Below are 18,945 nucleotides of genomic sequence, written 5' to 3'. Positions count from 1 at the left end.
TAATTATCTACTGCTGCAAGTTTTGTTGTAATACGAAACGCATGCCTGTTTACTTTGGGAATAATAATAATAATTGGAATCAGGAATAATAAGAATAATTGTAATTACAATTGCTATTCATTTTTTTACACTACTTTGGTGGGCGCTCTCCCTAATTGAAATCGTCCCTAAAAAAACATATTCGTAGAATAGATTTTTCTGGAAAATGTTGCATCCTACGGACATAAGACTGGTACTTTTTTGCAAATATGTATATGCCTATTAATAGTAATAATGCTTACCAAAGCAAGATCGACGAACAAATTAGAGATGACCAAATTATTTGTTATACAACATTATTAAGCTTTTCAACTGAAAAAATGATCTGGTAATCAATTAGCGGTATATAGATATACAGGGTGATTCATAACTATATTGGGACATAGGCTAAGGGTAGATTGCAAAGATTATAGACTACTCTATAATCTTTGGGTAGATTTTTTAGACCAAAATATGGCGATAGGATCGCATATACATCAATAAAATATTGCTGTGGAAAAAGATAGAGGGCGTTAAAGATGAATGTTTTATAAGGGGACAGAATAATATTTTCTTCGAAGTTCGAAAGTCCTTCATTAAAAGAATTAGAAAATGCATAGAAGTCGGAGGAGGCCACGTAGAACATTTAATTTAAGTTCATTCTTTTTATGTTAAATTGTTTTCAATTATGCTTCATCGTCGAAATAAATAAATAAAATGAATGAATCGTTTTACTTCTAATCCCATTCCGATGCTCTGAACTGTTCAATTGTGTTTTTCTTAAAAACAGATGAAAAAATATACAGTGAAATTATTAGCAAAAAACTAAAAAAAAATTCAACTTTAACGCCCTCTATCTTTTTCCACACCAATATTTTATTGATGTATATGCGATCCTATCGCCATATTTTGGTCCAAACAATATGCCCTTAGCCTATGTCCCAATAGTTATGAATCACCCTGTATGTATAATAGTGAATAGTAAGTGATTGATGATTTCCTCAGATAAGTTTCCGTACTTCAAATTCAAACGAAGTATTACACTGAACACTGAAATTTAACTGACATTTGAAATTGATTAAATTGAGGAAGTTAATTTTCGGTTATGTGCTAGGAGGTTGAAAATGAGAAAAGGGAAATTGTCATCAAAACCTTTCCCAAACAAAAATCAGGATCAGTTGTGTGAAACTGTGAAGAGATATACAGAGTGGTATGTTTTAGTTGAGACACTCTGTATATAGAATACAAATTTGTGTATTTCATTCCCACATTATTTTTGCTCGTATATTTTTCATTTCTTATTTCATTTATGAGTTTATTGCATTTATCGCATCCACCATATCGGGTACATCAATAATTTTCAAATTTAGTTTTTCCTCTTGATGGAAAAACGTCAGTATCAAACCAGAAGAAAGAAAGATTTCTCAAACACTTCGGTCAGTCGTAGTAGCCGTTAAATAATTTGAAAATTTTTTGTCTTCATTCAATACCACAAAAAAATCTTAATGATGTTGAACATTTTTTCTGTTGATGGAAAAATTAATAATTCGTGTTGAAAATCCTCTAACATATGATATTTACTCATCGAATAACATTATTACTTAATTCAAAATTTTTTTGAAGAAGAAAAAGAAGGTAGTTGTTTTGATTCAGATTCATTATCAATCTTTCTAGCTCTATGAAGCTCAATGAAAAATTATCAGAAATTCCAAATAATTGATTTAGAAATTAGAATTAATCAGCTTTAATTTAAGTAATATAGACTATTTTTTTATAAAATGGAAACAGAAGTGAAAAACAATCCAAATTCCAGTGAGGAAATAGACGATAATATTAAAATAGCGGAGGACTTCAAAAACCAAGCGAATGAATGTTTCAAAAGTACGTGATTTGAATATTTCGAATTATTTTCATAAGAGTATGGCATGCAGTGCGAAAAATGATATATTGCCCATTTCAAAGATTTATTCTATTCGATATACTGGAGGAATTATATCATTTTCACCCAAATGGGTGATTCTAACCTTACTTTCGCAATTACAGAGCAAGACTATGATTCTGCTATTAAATACTATACTCAGGCAATTGAGGCAAACCCTAAATCAGCGGTTTATTTCGGAAACCGTAGTTTTGCTTATTTGAAATTAGAATGGTTTGGTTATGCGTTAGACGATGCAACAAAAGCAATCGAATTGGACAAAAATTATATAAAGGGTTATTATAGGAGAGCGTCAGCCAAAATGTCTCTAGGTAAATTTAAGGAAGCTTTAAAGGATTTTGAGTTAGTAAGTATCATTACGTAAATAATTTGAAATAAGTTGAATCATTGTTATTCAATTTCAATAGGTAACTAAAATAAGACCGAATGATAAAGATGCAAAGTTAAAATTCAAGGAATGTGATAAAATTGTTAGAAAACTAGCCTTTGAAAAAGCAATTGCTGTAGATGATATGAAGCAGAATATTGCAGATACAATCAATTTGGAAGCAATGAGTGAGTCGTTCCATTTTTAATTCTCATTAGTTTTGATACAAACCATTTATTTTAGCTATAGAAAATGACTACAAAGGGCCTCGATTAGAGGAGAATGGCAAAATAACTTTAGAATTTATGAAAGAATTGATGGAATTGTATAAAAAGCAAGGAAAGTTACATAGGAAATATGCATTCAAGGTAATGTATGAGAATTATCACCATTATCAATTGAAGCTTTTCACAATTGGACTTGACTTGATTTAAGCTTCAAAAAATTTCTAAATCCAAAAATTTTGTCATGAACTTTCTTCATTTTTTGATAACTTAGATCTCTTGATCTCTGAACATTCAATTCAATATGTACCTTTTTTTCAGATTCTGCTAGATATTAAGACTTATTTAATGTCTCAACCTTCACTAGTTGATGTAACAATTGAACCGAACAAAAAATTTACTGTTTGTGGTGATATTCATGGACAGTTTTATGATCTTATGAATATATTTGAATTAAACGGCCTACCTTCAGAATCAAATCCTTACCTATTCAATGGAGACTTTGTTGACCGTGGTTCTTTTTCAGTTGAGTGTATCTTTACACTGTTTGGTTTCAAATTATTATACCCCAATCACTTCTTCATGTCTAGAGGTAAGAAACATTATTTTCATGATAAACATTGTACTGCCAAAATAATAATGAGGTGGCAATATATAATTTTTTATTGATATACAGTACTTTCAAAGAATAACAACTAAATCCATTCATTCATTATTTCTGAAACAACTGTCTCACATTGAGTTTGTGCCTATTTTTGACTTAGGACCTTTGTTTGATCAAATCTTGTTGACTCAATGAAAAAATTGATATTTCATTGATTTTTTCAAATTAAGTATTCTCATGATTAAAATAAAGATACAAAGAGTTGACAGATTATAAAGTACAAATAACAAATTTTTCATGTCCCTTTTTCAAAATTGGAAAGGAATATAATTGCAGCATTCCCTTCGAAATTATTCATTAACTAAAACACTTCACAGGTAACCATGAAAGTTCAACAATGAATGAAATGTATGGTTTTCATGGTGAGGTAAAATCAAAATATTCAGCTAGAATGTCCGAATTCTTCAATGAAGTATACAATTGGTTACCATTGGCACATTGTCTGAACAAGAAGGTTCTTGTTATGCATGGAGGTCTTTTTTCAAAGGATGGAGTTACCTTAGATGATATTAGAGAAACAGATCGTAATAGGCAGCCCCCAGATGAAGGTCCTATGTGTGATTTGTTATGGTCTGATCCTCAACATCAAAACGGAAGAGCTCCTAGTCGTAGAGGTGTAGGATGTCAATTTGGACCAGACATAACAGAAGCTTTTTTGAAGGAGAATAATCTTGACTATATAATCAGGAGTCATGAAGTTAAACATGAAGGATACGAAGTTGCCCATGGCGGAAAATGCATTACGGTGTTTTCTGCACCTAATTATTGGTAAGTTGTAGTAGAAAAAGGAAAAGGTTGCATGATATATGTGCACCCATATCTCAGAAATCCTTCAAATGACACATTGAAAAACTTCTTCAAGCTAGAAGTTTGGGTTTTAACAGCTCACATTTATATTTTTTTGTAGTGATACTATGTGTAATAAAGGTGCATTTATCAACCTAAATGGAAGTGATTTAACACCAAAATTTGTGACATATGAAGCTGTGGTAAGTAATTGACCAATAAAAAAATATTTTTGGCTAATACATTTTCTTATAGCCTCATCCAGATGTGAAAGCAATGGCATATGCTGATGCCTTTTACTGTATATAAACATACCTAAAAGGCTGAGTCACTGTTCATTTTACTAGTAGTACCTGTTAGGTTCAGTATCTTTAGTTTACCACTTTCACTCTGCTAAACAGGACATATGATCGAACTCCATATTTTAATATCCAATTTCTTGAACATATTTATTAGCAAATTCAATAGAATGTATTGTTTTTTTGTATGATGGAAAGAATAAATTTTTAGAGTATTTTATTCACGAAATCATTCCTGAAAAAACAATTTTGAATTGTTAATTTGATTGGAATTTTTTTCATCATATCCTTGATTATGTTGTAGTTATTCTTCTGATAATTGAGTCAATAAAAAAGTTTTTATTATGTGTTCTAATTGTGGATATTTCCTCAAACAAAAAAAAATAGGCAAAGTAAAAATAGTAAGGCATACATTGAATGATTATAAATGAATTATATTTTGTAAGAATGACAGTATTCTTGCCAACTCTCTGACAAGTCTTTGAAGGCTGAAGGCTGGATGCATAAAATCTGCCCAGCTAACAATATTACAATTGGGAACTGTACTTGGAAGAAAGTCGACAGTCATAATTCTGGACATAAAATTTTTAATATTTTCAGTGGATAATAAAAGTCCTGCGCCTCTGTGGGCTAGTAGCTAATGAAGCAGGTTCAAGCTCTTTGGTCACATAACTCTACGCAGCAGAAGGACCTAACCTTGGGCAAACTATCAACGCTACCTGCGTTCAAAAAAATTCATCGTCGAGTGGGCTATGAAATCTTTAAATTTAAAATTGAGTGTGGCACTTAGCCTGTAACGACACATGAACAGTGAGAATATGTAAACATACCGATGACTACATAATCTGTAGCGTAATTTTCAAAATGAAAAGATTTTAAGGAAAATTTTCAGCTAACACTGGGAAGGTTCGATGATGGGAAGGGCTGACCAAGCTCCCGATTCCTAATTCCCCCAGTGTAAGTACCTTCCCTGAATTCATGGGCTAATCTATTTCAAGATAAAGGAGTGTGGTATGTCTAATGATGTCCAATGCCTTAGTTGGGCATGTTCTCGTAGCTCCAGTGATATGAAAACAGGCCAACCTTCTTATTCTATTGAGTGCACTTCTCTTACTGTTCTGACCTGCCTCGGCATACACACTATTGCCCCATAAGTTATTATCGGTCTCACAACCTCGACGTACATCCATCACAGTATTTTTGGGATACATACCAAAGTTTATACCACGGGACTTTCTCGCCGTATAAGGCGCAGAGGGGGAAAGACTACCAGAATCTGGGGTATTGCCAGAACACTTAAACGATGAGTAGAAGTTACGAATGGAATTGTTTCCACTTTCGTCGAAAAGATGGCAGCACTCAGAACGTCTTTTTTTTAATTTCACCAGGATCCGAATTGTAGCCAATGGCGAGACTTTTCGAGAAATTTTTTTCATCTGGATATTCATAGAAGAGATAATTTCACCTCGGAAAGTTAATAATATGAATGAATAAGTATTTGTTCTTCAATGAAAACAATTTTTAATTATTTTTCCGTTTGACGAATACAAAAATTTCTGACTTCTGGTGACGAGGTGATTGAATTGAATTATGATGAAAACTCCATATAAATTACTAGTTTCTGACGTAAGATTTTTTCTCTTTTTGAACTGACCACTATAACGGCGAAGACCCCTCTTAATAGCCAGAGTTCTGAATTCAATGAATGCTTTTGTTGCTTTGCTTACAGAGTAGCCTCAATATGCTTGTTTCACGAAGTTTGTTAACTAGGATTATTGCCAGATATTTGACTTCCATTTAATGTTAATGTTTTGCCCCATTGACCAGCACCATTGCTTACTTTAGCCGCTTTCCATAATCGAGGTTTATGACCCCCAGTGCTAAACAGCTTCTTGTGATCTTCAGAAGGTGGGGAAGAATTTTCTCCTCCATTTATTTCCGCAGGAGTAATGTTCGCTTCATATAGGAAGTGTGTTTCGAGAAGAAACGAACGTGTGGCCGATCTTTCAGTGTTCTATAGATTTTTCCATTGCCAATTTTCTTTGGAGCTGAACTGCCGAATCCCTTTGGAATGCAGTCGCACTTCGGACACCTAGAACGGCTCGATATGACCACACTTTTATACTAGAGCGGCCAGAGAATTCTCCGCCAACGTTCTGCGGACCTTCGTGGGCCGTATTATAAAAGCTTCTCTTTCTTCACTCCCCATTGATTCACGGAACTCCTCATATTCAGGTCTAACTATTAATATTCCGACTGAAGTCGAAATACCTATTAATTTTAATAAAACTTTTATCGATTATCAAAAGTAGTTTCTGAAGAAAAGTCGAGGTAGACGCATGTTTTTTTTTTCATGCATTTCAGTACGAAATGTAAAATTTCCAACCATTTTATTGAGGATAATAAAATGCAGACGTTTTCGAAGATTTATCATGAAAAAATAATCCAAAATTTTATTCTCAGCCGACTTGCGATCGAAAAGTATTGATCAAACATCGTCATGTCATGACAATTTAATATTTTCTGTCAAATCAGTTTCCATTTTCATCTTTTGCTAGTTCATCATTAACTTTATGATGTCATCTTCATCAAGATCAGATAACCACAGGTTGTATGCGGAGCTCCAGAATGCCATAGAAGAGGACAAACTCTACTGGCTTCGAAACGAAGCAAAGATAAAAGCAGCTGTTACAAGCAAATCATATGATGAATTCAGGTATGTAATTTAGAAACGAAATTTGATTTAAAGTTCTGCTGGGTTGAATTACATAGAAAGGGTTCTTGAAAACCAGTACAATAATAGATAACTTTTTATCTCTTAACTTCAGATTACAATTAATATGATAAAATAACATATTGCACAATGGGATAACGTTTGATGAGATTATTGACCTGGAGTTCAGTACTGATACATTTAAGAGTTAAGAATACTGGTAACATTCTGCATTATGATTTTTCTTATCAGAAATAATCTTGTTCACAGGGAATTGGTTGCAGCTGCTCATTTGAAAGCTTTGAAAAAAGAAGATAAAGAGAGAAAACAAAGATCATGGCAAACTTTGACAGATTTTGAATAATTCCATACATGTTTGTGGATTTTGATTATTTGATAAAGAACATGATTTGACTAATTTTTTTCATTTCATAATCAAAATACCTTAATAAAAAGAAACATTGAATTGATTTATCCAGTTTAGAATCTACAAATAATATTGGATTAAACCCAACTTATGTGAGCAACTCTTCTCAATGTAACTGAAAAAAATAATTCAGGAACTCAGTCAAAGAAATTCAAACTTCAAACTTCTTTATAAAATTTTCAAAATAAAAGTTTATCATATGTATACAGGATACTAGTTTAAATACTAGAAATCTATTCAACATGTATCAACAATATCCTCATATTTCCATCACCTTATAAAATTGAAATGCCTTATTAAGTATCTTACAAATTTTTGTTAGATGCATACAAAGGAACTGTACAGAATTAATATTTTAACTCATTTATAGGTATATGAAGTTGAGTAATTTAGAATTATCAACTTAATCCAGAAATAAAAGGAAGTCTTTAAATGCTTAAAACTAACGCAGAATTATTATCAATACTAATTTTTCAGCATCATCTTTATGTAAAAGCATGAAGCAATAAACCAAGCAAAAAAACATTTCCCAACCCAGTATAAAAATTCAAAGCTATATCGTTGATTAAATACCTCAATCAACGGCTATACCAATTGGAATTTCTGATTAAAATATATGCATATGTTTATGTGTCCGATATTAAACAGAAATAAATCATTTTGTAAGAAATTTACTAATATTAATGATTTTAGGAGCAAAAATGCCCCAGAAGTCCATCACATAAGATGATACTCATTTTCTTGGCTGTTGAATATTGACCTGTGGTTTCATGGCATGTTGTACAGGAGGTTTTTCCTTATGGAAGCTCTGCACAGCTTCTGTTGGAAAATCAGCATACCCTCTAGCAACAGCACCTGAAATTGTTAATGTTTTTGGGGGACTACTAGTAATAGTTAATCCAGTAGTGTCTTCAGATAGTCCGCCAGAGTCTTTTCTTGTTTTATGCTGCGTAATACGCATACCCCCTGCTTTCACTGTAATGAATGAATCGTTGAATTTATCTTGCAACAAAGATATTATAAGAGTTTACCTGCTGGCGGGTGACCACCTTTAAGTTCACATTCATTTTTTGGGCTCGACATGGTGATTAAATGAACAGTTCGTTGGGAACAATAGGAATAAGTAAATATTGCCGAATATGGGATTTTTGTAAGTAAACAATTTACACGTAGTAAATATTTAACCTTGAGTTATTCTATTATTCTGTGGTAAGTATTCTGTCTGAAGCACAGAGCACATGAAGTTGACAAATGCGATGTTCTAAAATCCAAATAAACTGCTAAAATAAAGGTCCCATTTGTCTTATATCTAAGAATTCGTTCCCAGTAGACTAAAAGAATTTTTGCTAATAAAATTGTATTGTAACGTATTTCTTAGCTTGAGCCATCAAGATTTCACTTCCACATGTCCACTCGTATGATCTTAGTTTGCATATACAGTGAATTTTTACAAGAAAAATATCTAATGTTGGGTTTACGCAGAGTTCTTAAGAACTATGAAAGGAATATTTTCATTAGTAGACGGTGTTCATGGGATCGCCTTCTGCCAATTAGATTGGTTCTTTTCAATCCTTTCTTAGAGCGTAGTTCTTAGAAACTCCACATGAACTTACCATAAAAGAACAAAAATGATTTCCACTTTATTATCGAATATGAAAGAGAACCACTAGTTGATGGAGGCTCAGCTCAGAATTGCGTTAAGCTACGTGTTTTTAAAAAAATTCTGCGTCAGGTAGTGAAGATTGGGCTAAGTTTTCACAATTGCGGAAAGCGGATTGTACAGAAACATAAATGACAGGCTATCTCTGTAATGAATATACCTAGACCTAGGTACCTACTCACCCTCACTATTTGTTAGTCGGATTTATTAGGTCCTTTCGTTTGCAAGAAAGTGTAGCACTTTTCTACACTCGATTTGATTTACACCAGTGAAGAGGAAGTGTAGTTTAAATACACATAGTCCAAAGGAGATGTAGATAAACTACACATCCTCTACACTGGTGTAAATTCAATCAGCAAGCGAATACTAAAATCGAGTGTAGAAAAGTGCTACACTTTTTATGCAAACGAAAGGACCTATTATTACGTTCACCTTGTTGAGTTATACTTGTCATAGGTATAAAAGTTTGTAGGAATATATACTTACTTCCTTTTATTCATTAGTTCAGTCCAAATATCTCAAGTAATTCATTTCAAGATTTTTAAACTGTTCACTTTCTAAATCAATAAACTGAAACGACGTTGTTGCATTGTACACGCAGTTCATGCAATTGATTTATGTTATGTATATGTTACGGCTAAACATAGGTGTGATCATAAACTTAAGATTAGCCGGCTAGTTTTAGGTTTATATCCGAGGACCGGCTAAAGTTCGATAAAATATTCATAAATAAAATTTCATCTTTAGCCGGCTAAAGAGTCGTTTAGATTTTTATATTCGCTAGCTAATAAAGATTACGTTGAGACACAGAACAAACAAATATATGTTCATTTTCAATTTCTCAACTGCTTTAGAAAGCTTTTCCGCTATTGAAAATACATATGTGAAATTCTTCATTTCTTGTATGATCATACGAGAAATGCATTGCATTAATAGAGTTTGATTATATTACTATTTATTCACATTTTTTTTATTGTCGAAAATTTGCGCTTTCAAGCCTTGGAAAAACTTTCTTTCTTTTCTATTAGCTTATACATTTTTAGCCGATGGAATGTGGTTAGACTTAAGTTTAGCCTGCTAAAGATAGAAGAAACTAACATCAGCAAATTTCCAGAGCCGGAACTAGGATTCTGGCGCTTGTGGCGAATTCTCATAATGCGCCCCTTAGAAACTCTATTTCTTATGTTGATTTGTAATCATCTTTCATAATCGAATACCTAGTTTTTTTGCTCGGAAAAATCTTTCCTATTTCAAAGAAATTAATACAAATAAAATCAAAATAAAAGGGATACAAAATAACAATAACATGCATTCAAAATGAACTATAATTTGACTTTCCTTGCTTTGGTTTCTGCAAGAATAACAATGCATGATGTCGTGATTCTTTTCAATGGATGGGACTGCTATGCTAAATAAGTCAGCCTTTTCTGTCCAGTTGAAGACCTTAAATAGTTTTTCACGAATTTCAATTTGTTGAAAGAACGTTAATGTGTAGATGTGGCAGCTGTAGTTACTGATAAAGTCAAGAATATTTTGAGTGGCCACAAATTCATATGGATCTGAATCGGAACTATACTTCAATGCTTTCTTGTTTAGTTCGCCAAGTAGAAAGTCTTGCAAACATATTCCCTCTAGAAAGCTGTCTTCAGCAACTTCTGGTAAAACACTGAATCTTTCTTCAAGTTGCACTGAAATAGAGTTCAATACTTGAATGAGGTCCTTTTTCAGCTTATTCTTCTAGTCAAAATTAAATGTTTCATCATCAGCTTCTCCCCACCAGGCTTTTTCATTTTTTTTCTCTTTTCCTCTTCTGTAATCTCTATCTGTGATAATTTACCAGCTCTCTAGTTCGAATGATTTCCAGGCTCTCATTATAACTTCAACTCAATAACTAAGTATATATTATAATAAGAAGAAGTAGAACCCTTAGAAACCAAAATGCACGAGCGTTGTCTGCGATAAAAGGAGCTATTGTTGTCTATGTTCTGAAGGAAATACCCCAAATTGGCTGAGGTTTTGAGCCTCAATCGGTCTCCGGTAGTTTTTTTGTGAGTAGATCTCGACATGGCCACATGGCCTTTGTTATCGCGTTGGTTGTTATGCGACGCCTTCTATAGGACGTTCTTTAGATGGCAACGCATTCTGCTTTCAGACTGATGGTGTGGACTATATACTTAATAATTCATATAATTCAAGTATTTGGTTATTATTCTCCAGTCTATGGTGTGGACTACAGACGTTGTATACAATCCCACATGTATAGTGTTTGTTTACGTTTACATTAATTTAATTTGCACACATATTTATAATGTATTGTGACATATATTTTTATAATATTATGTTTTGTGTTAAATATTAAATGAAAAATATTCAATTGGAGAGAATACTGTTTTTTATTATTTTATTTTGCGCCCTCTGATCGCTAGCGCCCGTGGCGACCGCCTCTCTCGCCACGCCCTCGTTCCGGCTCTGCAAATTTCCGAAGCTAAACCTAAGTTTAGCCGACTAATCTTAAGTTTATGTTTATGTATGTATCTTTGCCGTAACATATCTATCGGCTAGTCGGCTCTGTAGTCCATCTCTTGTAACTACTTTAGAGGAAGGCGTGAACACTGATATGCCATAGACAAAGACTAATAATTATAAACTTTTTTAATGAACTTTTATTATTAGTGATATGCATTAAGGCAAGGGTTCCCAAAGTGTGCAGCGCAGAGAGTAAACAGAGTCAGATCCTTGAACCTTGTTTACCGCATTTTCCGCCAACCAAACTTAAGTGTTCTATGTAGTACAAAACCAACAATTCCAATAGGTTATAGGTATTTACGCTAGTTATGATTGTACATAGCTAGTGCGCCGAGACAAAATACAAATCCTGCACACTTACAGGTGAACTGAAAAAGTTTGGAAACCCTTACATCATAGAATATAAAATAATAAATATTCTATACTCAAAGCCTTCAATTAAGGTTGTTTTGCACGCGTTTTTAGTCGCCTGTCGCGATGTGATGAAAAACGCGCCGCGCCTAAAATTTTTGATTCGAATCTATGTTCTTCATTTCCAGGCGATTTTTTTCTGCATGACAGGCGACTCAAAACTAGTACTAGGCTGTGCTCGTACTATGGAGAGTACCCTCCTTAACTCGTACATATACATAAAGGAGTGCTTGAAGAACGCGCCGTATGACGCCTACTCAATAGAACGTCAGTACTGAGAAGGTGGAATTCCTGTCGACCATTCTATTGGATTCTTATCACACCACACATATTTTCCTTTGAAACCGTGTTCTTCTAATGCTAAGAACAAAGGGGCTTCTGCTCCTTCTTCAATTGTCAGTTCACCAAGATGAGCTGTCAAATCAGTATCAACGAATCCGGGATGAACTGAGTTGACTGATATATTCCTATTGGGACACTCTTCGTCGAACTTTTTCTGTTGGATTATTGATAAGGCTGACACGCCAGCCTTCGAGACTCTGTAGGTGCATTCGGAATTGTTGCCCCAACCTTCATCTTCATGCTTCCCAAGTTTAACATCACTGTGGATATTGAATTTAAGGTGAGATTGAATTGAAGATATTCATTCGAAAATTATGAGAAGAAAAGATAATGAAACTCCAGGTAAATGAAGCTAAGTTTGGCTAGAAATGTGTTTTCATAGATTATTGTTTTTCTTTGTCTGAAGATTGAACTCATCAATATGAAATATTTCCCCAAAAATAGCCTTATAAAACATTCAAGATGGCGGAGCTATCCTATCATTCCCAAAGTCAAATGCGAAGTTTTAGAAATCATTTTGAATTTGTTTCTCACAATGGTGACTTTTTCTATCATGGTACATAATTTATAATAAAATCGCAAATTTAACAAGATGAAAAATGTGCTATTATTTGTCATTTCCAGTCAAAAACCAAACAGATCAATATATTTTGGACTGAACTACATATTATTACTATAAAATGGATGATATAGCACATACGATGGTTTTTTCAACTTACATCTAGTTGTAGGAAGTAGGAACATCAATTATAATTCAATAGACCAATAGAACATTAAAATTTTAATCTTCCATTTAACGCGATTTACCTATATACCCCGTATAAACGACAATTATGAATTAATGGTCAAATTCTTGCATTAAACGGGATATATACACCGTTTAATGCAAGAATTCAAGGCAGGAATAAAATCTCATTATATTATAATTGACGCTCCTGCAACTTGAAAGTTTTGTATAGGTGATTTTTGGTGAAACGGTTTTTTTTGACCTGCAGTAATTATAACCCTTTATTGAAAATAGATCTTTTGAAAACACACCCTAAAACGAATACAGTCAAAGACAGGGGGTCAATTATAGTTGGTGGAAAAGATTCAACTGATGTTCTATTACCTCACAAATTTGTCTATTAATTGGTTCAACTTCTCAATGGTCAACGTTGGATCGCTGAATTTTTTCTTCAAATCATCTGAAGGAATCCAATGTAAATGACCCAAACTGCTGGAAATATTCACAACTCTTCCATTTCTTTTCATGAGTGGAAATAGTGTTCGGCAAACGTTTAGCAGACCATAATAATTGACATTTATTGTATCCTCTGCTTGTTGGATGAATGGCTCTGGAGCGTCATCCTGAAAATAATGTACTTACTATAACTGCGTATCTTCTAATTCTAGTGGGTACCTATATATTTAAGATATTTCTTGCTATACCTACATTAAAAAAAAAACAACTTACCCCAAAGCCTATGGCAGCATTGTTTATGAGGATATCTATACCTTGATGTTCTTTCAATAAGTGATCTCTGAATTTATTTATACTTTCTTGGTCAGTAACATCCAACTGATGAAGGAATGGTTTCAGTCCTAAGGCGTTTAGTTTCTTTACGGCTTCTATTCCTCTCGACACATTTCTAGCAGTCAAGTACACCTTTCCATCGAACCTCTCACACAGCCCTTTCACTATACCATAGCCTATTCCCTTGTTACTACCGGTAACCTGGAATATTATGATTAGAAAATTTAACATGAAAGAGTAAATAAGTTTCAGAAACTCACAACTGCAATTTTGACGTCCGACATCTTCGGAAATTCTATCACTCTAAATAAGACCGATATGTTTTTGGTAGGATTTGTAATAATGTTATCTGCAACATACAGGATAAATATTTGATTCTGATAAAAACATTGGCGTAGTAATGTATGAAATAATGATCTCTCTTTCATTAGGTATTGTTGATTTACTTCGTAAAGAAAGGCATCAATGTAAGAGAATTTCAACATCACTTGTGTCACATTATGTGCATGTTGGTTGGACTCAACTTTTTGAAATTTGTGGAAGTATATTTTGTGGAGTTTTTCAAGTTCGCAAAGGATTTGCTGTCAAATTCTAATGATTATTATTGTGAATATTGAACAACTGAACAGGTGGAAATGCCATCACTTCCCCAGTGGGCTGAAGAAGAATCACCACTGGCCTGGTAGCAGAAAGGGGTAAAGAGGATAAGGAAAGGAAAACGGGGAATTTAATTTTCCTTTTGTACAATTTTCGTTCACCTGGTTGATGAAAAACACACAAGGCACTCCCCACTCAAAAATAATATGAAAAATGGTGCGATAACTACGGCGATACATCAGAGGATGACTTAAAAAAAAACCTTGCGGAGTGTACGACGATGCAATTATTATTATTTTTGATGATTGACAGTCAAAAAATTTGTCAATGTTTTGTGCCGAGGAGCGCCGCTAGCATTCGGGACAAAAAACGCCTGCCAAACTCGGGTTGGGCAACCCAACATTCATGACTTAACACATATTTTTTTTCAACGAAGCTTTTTATTACCTTACTAAAAAGAAAAAATAAACGGTATAGAAATTTAGTAATCAAGCAATCGCGCCTTCTGACAAGTGAATAATAATCGAAATTTATTCAGATATGTATATGTATAAAGCATAAAATCAACAAATGTTACGGTTTAAATTGAACTATAGCGAAACATCTCGACTAAAAGCTTAAAATATACAGAAATAGCATTTCGTCGAGCAGTTGTGGATGCAGACCATGACTTCGGTCTCATTCGACCATTTTAAAGCAACACAAATGGATGGCCAGTAGTCGGTATGGTGAAGGAATACACACTAGAGCCATCCGACAGGAAACAAGGACTAACTCAATTCACTTCCCTAACTCTCAGAGTGATGATGGCAGCATGTATTCATTTGCTCAAACTCTCATGTTGTAGGAATAGTATATCACGATATTGAACAAGGGATGAGATAGCGCCTAGGAAATCGAAATAATAAATGGATCGCTCTTTCTGGCAAGTGAAAAATAAATAAAAATAATTCAGATACATAGCACTCGCTGATATTAAATCAGCATAACGATCTGAATTGAACCAGCAAACCACCATCACTCAAAGTAGTAACAGAAATTCCATTTCGTCGGAAAACATTGAATACAGGAGTTCCATTTCTAATGAGGTCTATAATGAGACCGAAACCATTTTATCGTCATTTAATGAAATATGAAATTATACCATTTTTATTGAAATGGGACTCCCATAGATTTCAAGATATGAGTTTCAACTTTTTTTTTCTTACGGCAGCCATATTTTCCCAATTAAAAAAATGAATATGATATTATATAAAATTTTTGTATTCAAATTAGGATTAGTTTGATCAAATTCGAATCGATGAGATGAATTCCGAGGATTATTTTGAAAATAAATGCATTCATACAAAGAAGGCCATAAATTTTAGTTTCGAATTAATCTACGACGCCGACGCGATGTATCAAAAACGAAAAAAGCAACCATGCACTTTCACTTTAGTATTCTTATTTTGAGGGTTGGGTTGCTTTGCGAAGCAATTTTTTATAATTTCGTCAGGTTTTTTGTCTCCCTCCATGTGATAATATAAAACTTCTGAGATGCACACCAATGGCTTCAAATCACGAATATTTCATTTCGCACACATAATCAAGATAACCTCGCAACCTTTTGGGTAAAATGCTTAGCGAAAGTTTTAATTGAAGGAGTTTTTAGTCCTTTTAGTCGAATTTTTATATCAAGTTAAAGGTCAACTTTTGTTGTTTTTATTAAAGTTTACGTAAGAAGGTATATAAACTTTATTTTCGGTATTTATTTGAAAAGGCCTTTGACTCTCATGAAACGATCTAATACATATATAAGAGATCATTCTTTATGACAGGCCTTTTCAAATGGAAACTCTTCTCAGTTAAAATTACCATTTTTCATCGCGGACACTTACATCGATTTTTCCGAGCTTTAAAGGCGCGTACTCACTGGCGAGCAGCAACAGCAACGGCATAAAAATCCCATAAAATTTTACGACGTTGCATGCTTGCATGTTGCACCAGTGAGTACTCTAAAACTCTTAAAAGAACTTTTAGAATTCACTGGTTGCGAAGCACGTTTTTACTTCCCTTTGAGGGTGGCGAAGACTGACAAGCCTCGGATCGCTTCGAAGCAAAAATCAGAGAGTTAACTGCCTAATCTTTGCTTCGAAGTTTGCGACGAACGAGGAAGGTTGTGAAGTTTTATGGGATTTTTATGGCCGGTTGTTGTTGCTGCTCGCCAGTGAGTACGCGCCTTAAAGAAATAGGACAAAAAATTAATCAATATAAAGGTCAAAGGTCTCTCTCCCTCACAACTTTATTCAAAAGTCACTACCGGTTTCGGTAGTGAGTAAGTAGACTTAGATGCATCCCACCTTCAGGTTCAGTGATGTCAAAAAATACAAATATGTACAAACAAGTTCAGGGATCAACCACAAACAGGGAGATCACAAAAGTGCAAGCTTTAAAAGGTTACATGTCTTCTTAATCTGCAGACGTTTTTGTAGGTATGGGTTCAGTTAGCTAGACTGATATTTCTCAAATGAACAAGTGTACCCATTGTGCGAGTTTCAAAATTTTATGTATCATTCGAAACTGACACAATGGGTACACTTTTCCATTTCCTTAAAGAAATGTATTTTTCTCTATCAGCGTCGGTCATAACAGTTAAAAACGAAGGCGTTGATTCCGACATTTTAATTTTATAGTCATATTCCAACCAATCTACATAGGTAAAATCACCAAATTAAAACTCATGAATAGTTCCGTCTATCGGTGAAAACCGCATGAAAATCCGCTCAGTACAAAGATTTTAGCACAGTATTTTATGAGTTTATCGCGAACAGACAGACGCGGGGAAACTTTGTCTTCTAATATGTTCCAGAGATTATCAACTTAAAAAATAGCAATATTTGTGTAATATAAACACGATAAACAAAAAAAAATACAAAAATACTGTTTAAGAATTTAACCATAGAATACTTTGTATTTGAAATTTTATCAACCAAATAACATTGAAAATACATTTTAAATAACAAATGTTCAACCACTTAGTAGATAGCTGGCGTTTCTCCATACCAATCAACAACCCTCTTATCATGCCATACATATTTTTCTTTCAAACCATGATCTTCCAGAGCCAAATATAATGGTGCTGCAGCACCTTCTTCGATGGTTAGATGACCCTTATGACTAGTCATATCAGTATCTACATAACCTGGATGTACAGCATTAACAGAAATGTTTCTACAAGGTTTCTCATTGTCAAACAGTCTCTGCTGAATAAAGGAAAGAGCACTGCAGCCAACTTTTGATACAACATAGGCTGAATTCCCCCAGCCTTCTTCTGTATGTTTACCAACCTTGGCATCACTAGAATTTATAATCATCAGTAAATAATGTAATAGATTATAAAATATTAGTTTGATAAGATTAATGCAAAATCATTGATTGAAATTAATATTCATAAACTTGTGAACTATTCAATGAGATAGTTATCGAAAACTACCTACTACTTACCTAACAAATTTTTCCATTAATCTACTCAGGCTATCTATAGTCAGAGACTTATCACCCAATTTTTTTCTCAAATCCTCTGATGGAATACGGGACAAATGACCAGCACTGCTGGAAATATTGACAACTCTACCATTTTGTCTCAATAAAGGAAAGAGTGAATTGCAAACCCTCAATAAACTGAAATAGTTCACAGCAATTGTTTCTTCAGCTTGTTTACTGAAAGGATCTCGCGCATCATTCTGTAATAGGATTGTTATGTTGTCATATTGGATTATATTTAGTGAATGCACTTACCTTGAAAGCAATTGCGGCATTATTTACAAGAATATCTATACCTCCATGTTGTTTTAAAACATCTTCCTTAAACTTATCGATACTGTTTTGATCAGTTATGTCAAGCTGATGAAATAGGGGTTGAAATCCCAATTCATTCAATTTTTTTACTGCTTCTTTGCCTCGGGATACATCTCTGGCAGTCAAATAAACCTTTCCATCAAATCGCTCACACAAACCTTTGACAATCGCATATCCAATACCTTTGTTACTACCAGTCACCTAAATAAGAACAAGGCAAATAATGATTTCTAAATACAACAATATTCATAGATAGGTATGCATATCCACTTTACCACAGCGATTTTTTCAGCCATTATTTTCTTTTGATGATCCCTTCAGATGTAATTATAACTGGAAACGCGTTGAAAATTATAAATTTCACTTGATGTTGATTTTCAGATCTTATCTTTCAAATTCAAACAAGAACAAACACTTCAGAAAATTCTTTAACCTTGGCAGACTTCAATGTTGCCAGCAGAGTCTCTGTTGCCAGTATTAACTTATTTTCTATTCATCTGGGAAATTTGATTCCATATAATCTTTGATTCAAATACTATATTATTATTATATTAGATCTACTCTTTGATTATTATATTTAAGGATACTTACAAAAACGATTTTTTTCGTAATGAACCCC

General features: G+C 33.6%; 5 protein-coding genes across 5 annotated transcripts; 2 read left to right on the top strand and 3 right to left on the bottom strand.

The window, feature by feature from the left end:
• The first annotated feature begins 1,680 nt into the window (after nt 1–1,680).
• Nucleotides 1,681–4,642, top strand: LOC123308160 (serine/threonine-protein phosphatase 5). Its single transcript, XM_044890716.1, has 8 exons — nt 1,681–1,899; nt 2,062–2,303; nt 2,365–2,512; nt 2,568–2,692; nt 2,870–3,140; nt 3,530–3,980; nt 4,120–4,201; nt 4,254–4,642. Exons 1-8 carry the CDS (start codon nt 1,797–1,799, stop codon nt 4,305–4,307), a joined length of 1,476 nt encoding a protein of 491 aa, XP_044746651.1. The 5' UTR covers nt 1,681–1,796; the 3' UTR covers nt 4,308–4,642.
• A 2,116-nt stretch (nt 4,643–6,758) lies between these two features.
• On the top strand, nt 6,759–7,424 carry LOC123307940. The gene is made up of 2 exons (XM_044890444.1): nt 6,759–7,013; nt 7,281–7,424. Exons 1-2 carry the CDS (start codon nt 6,871–6,873, stop codon nt 7,372–7,374), a joined length of 237 nt encoding a protein of 78 aa, XP_044746379.1. The 5' UTR covers nt 6,759–6,870; the 3' UTR covers nt 7,375–7,424.
• Nucleotides 7,425–7,591: 167 nt separating this feature from the next.
• LOC123307939 (death-associated protein 1) lies at nt 7,592–8,638 on the bottom strand. The gene is made up of 2 exons (XM_044890442.1): nt 8,469–8,638; nt 7,592–8,412 (listed from the first exon to the last, which is right to left on the bottom strand). The coding sequence occupies exons 1-2, from the start codon at nt 8,518–8,520 to the stop codon at nt 8,171–8,173; spliced, it is 294 nt and encodes a 97-aa protein (XP_044746377.1). The 5' UTR covers nt 8,521–8,638; the 3' UTR covers nt 7,592–8,170.
• A 3,529-nt stretch (nt 8,639–12,167) lies between these two features.
• On the bottom strand, nt 12,168–14,306 carry LOC123308228 (carbonyl reductase [NADPH] 1-like). Its single transcript, XM_044890805.1, has 4 exons — nt 14,153–14,306; nt 13,833–14,093; nt 13,488–13,726; nt 12,168–12,636 (listed from the first exon to the last, which is right to left on the bottom strand). Exons 1-4 carry the CDS (start codon nt 14,174–14,176, stop codon nt 12,303–12,305), a joined length of 858 nt encoding a protein of 285 aa, XP_044746740.1. The 5' UTR covers nt 14,177–14,306; the 3' UTR covers nt 12,168–12,302.
• Nucleotides 14,307–17,407: 3,101 nt separating this feature from the next.
• LOC123307980 (carbonyl reductase [NADPH] 1-like) lies at nt 17,408–18,764 on the bottom strand. Its single transcript, XM_044890495.1, has 4 exons — nt 18,602–18,764; nt 18,267–18,527; nt 17,973–18,211; nt 17,408–17,825 (listed from the first exon to the last, which is right to left on the bottom strand). Exons 1-4 carry the CDS (start codon nt 18,620–18,622, stop codon nt 17,504–17,506), a joined length of 843 nt encoding a protein of 280 aa, XP_044746430.1. The 5' UTR covers nt 18,623–18,764; the 3' UTR covers nt 17,408–17,503.
• Between the last annotated feature and the right edge of the window lie 181 nt (nt 18,765–18,945).

Source organism: Coccinella septempunctata, chromosome 2, assembly GCF_907165205.1.
Source record: "Coccinella septempunctata chromosome 2, icCocSept1.1, whole genome shotgun sequence".
NCBI lineage: Eukaryota > Metazoa > Arthropoda > Insecta > Coleoptera > Coccinellidae > Coccinella > Coccinella septempunctata.
Note: the sequence above shows the minus strand (reverse complement) of the source record. Positions and strands in the feature narration are given on the sequence as shown.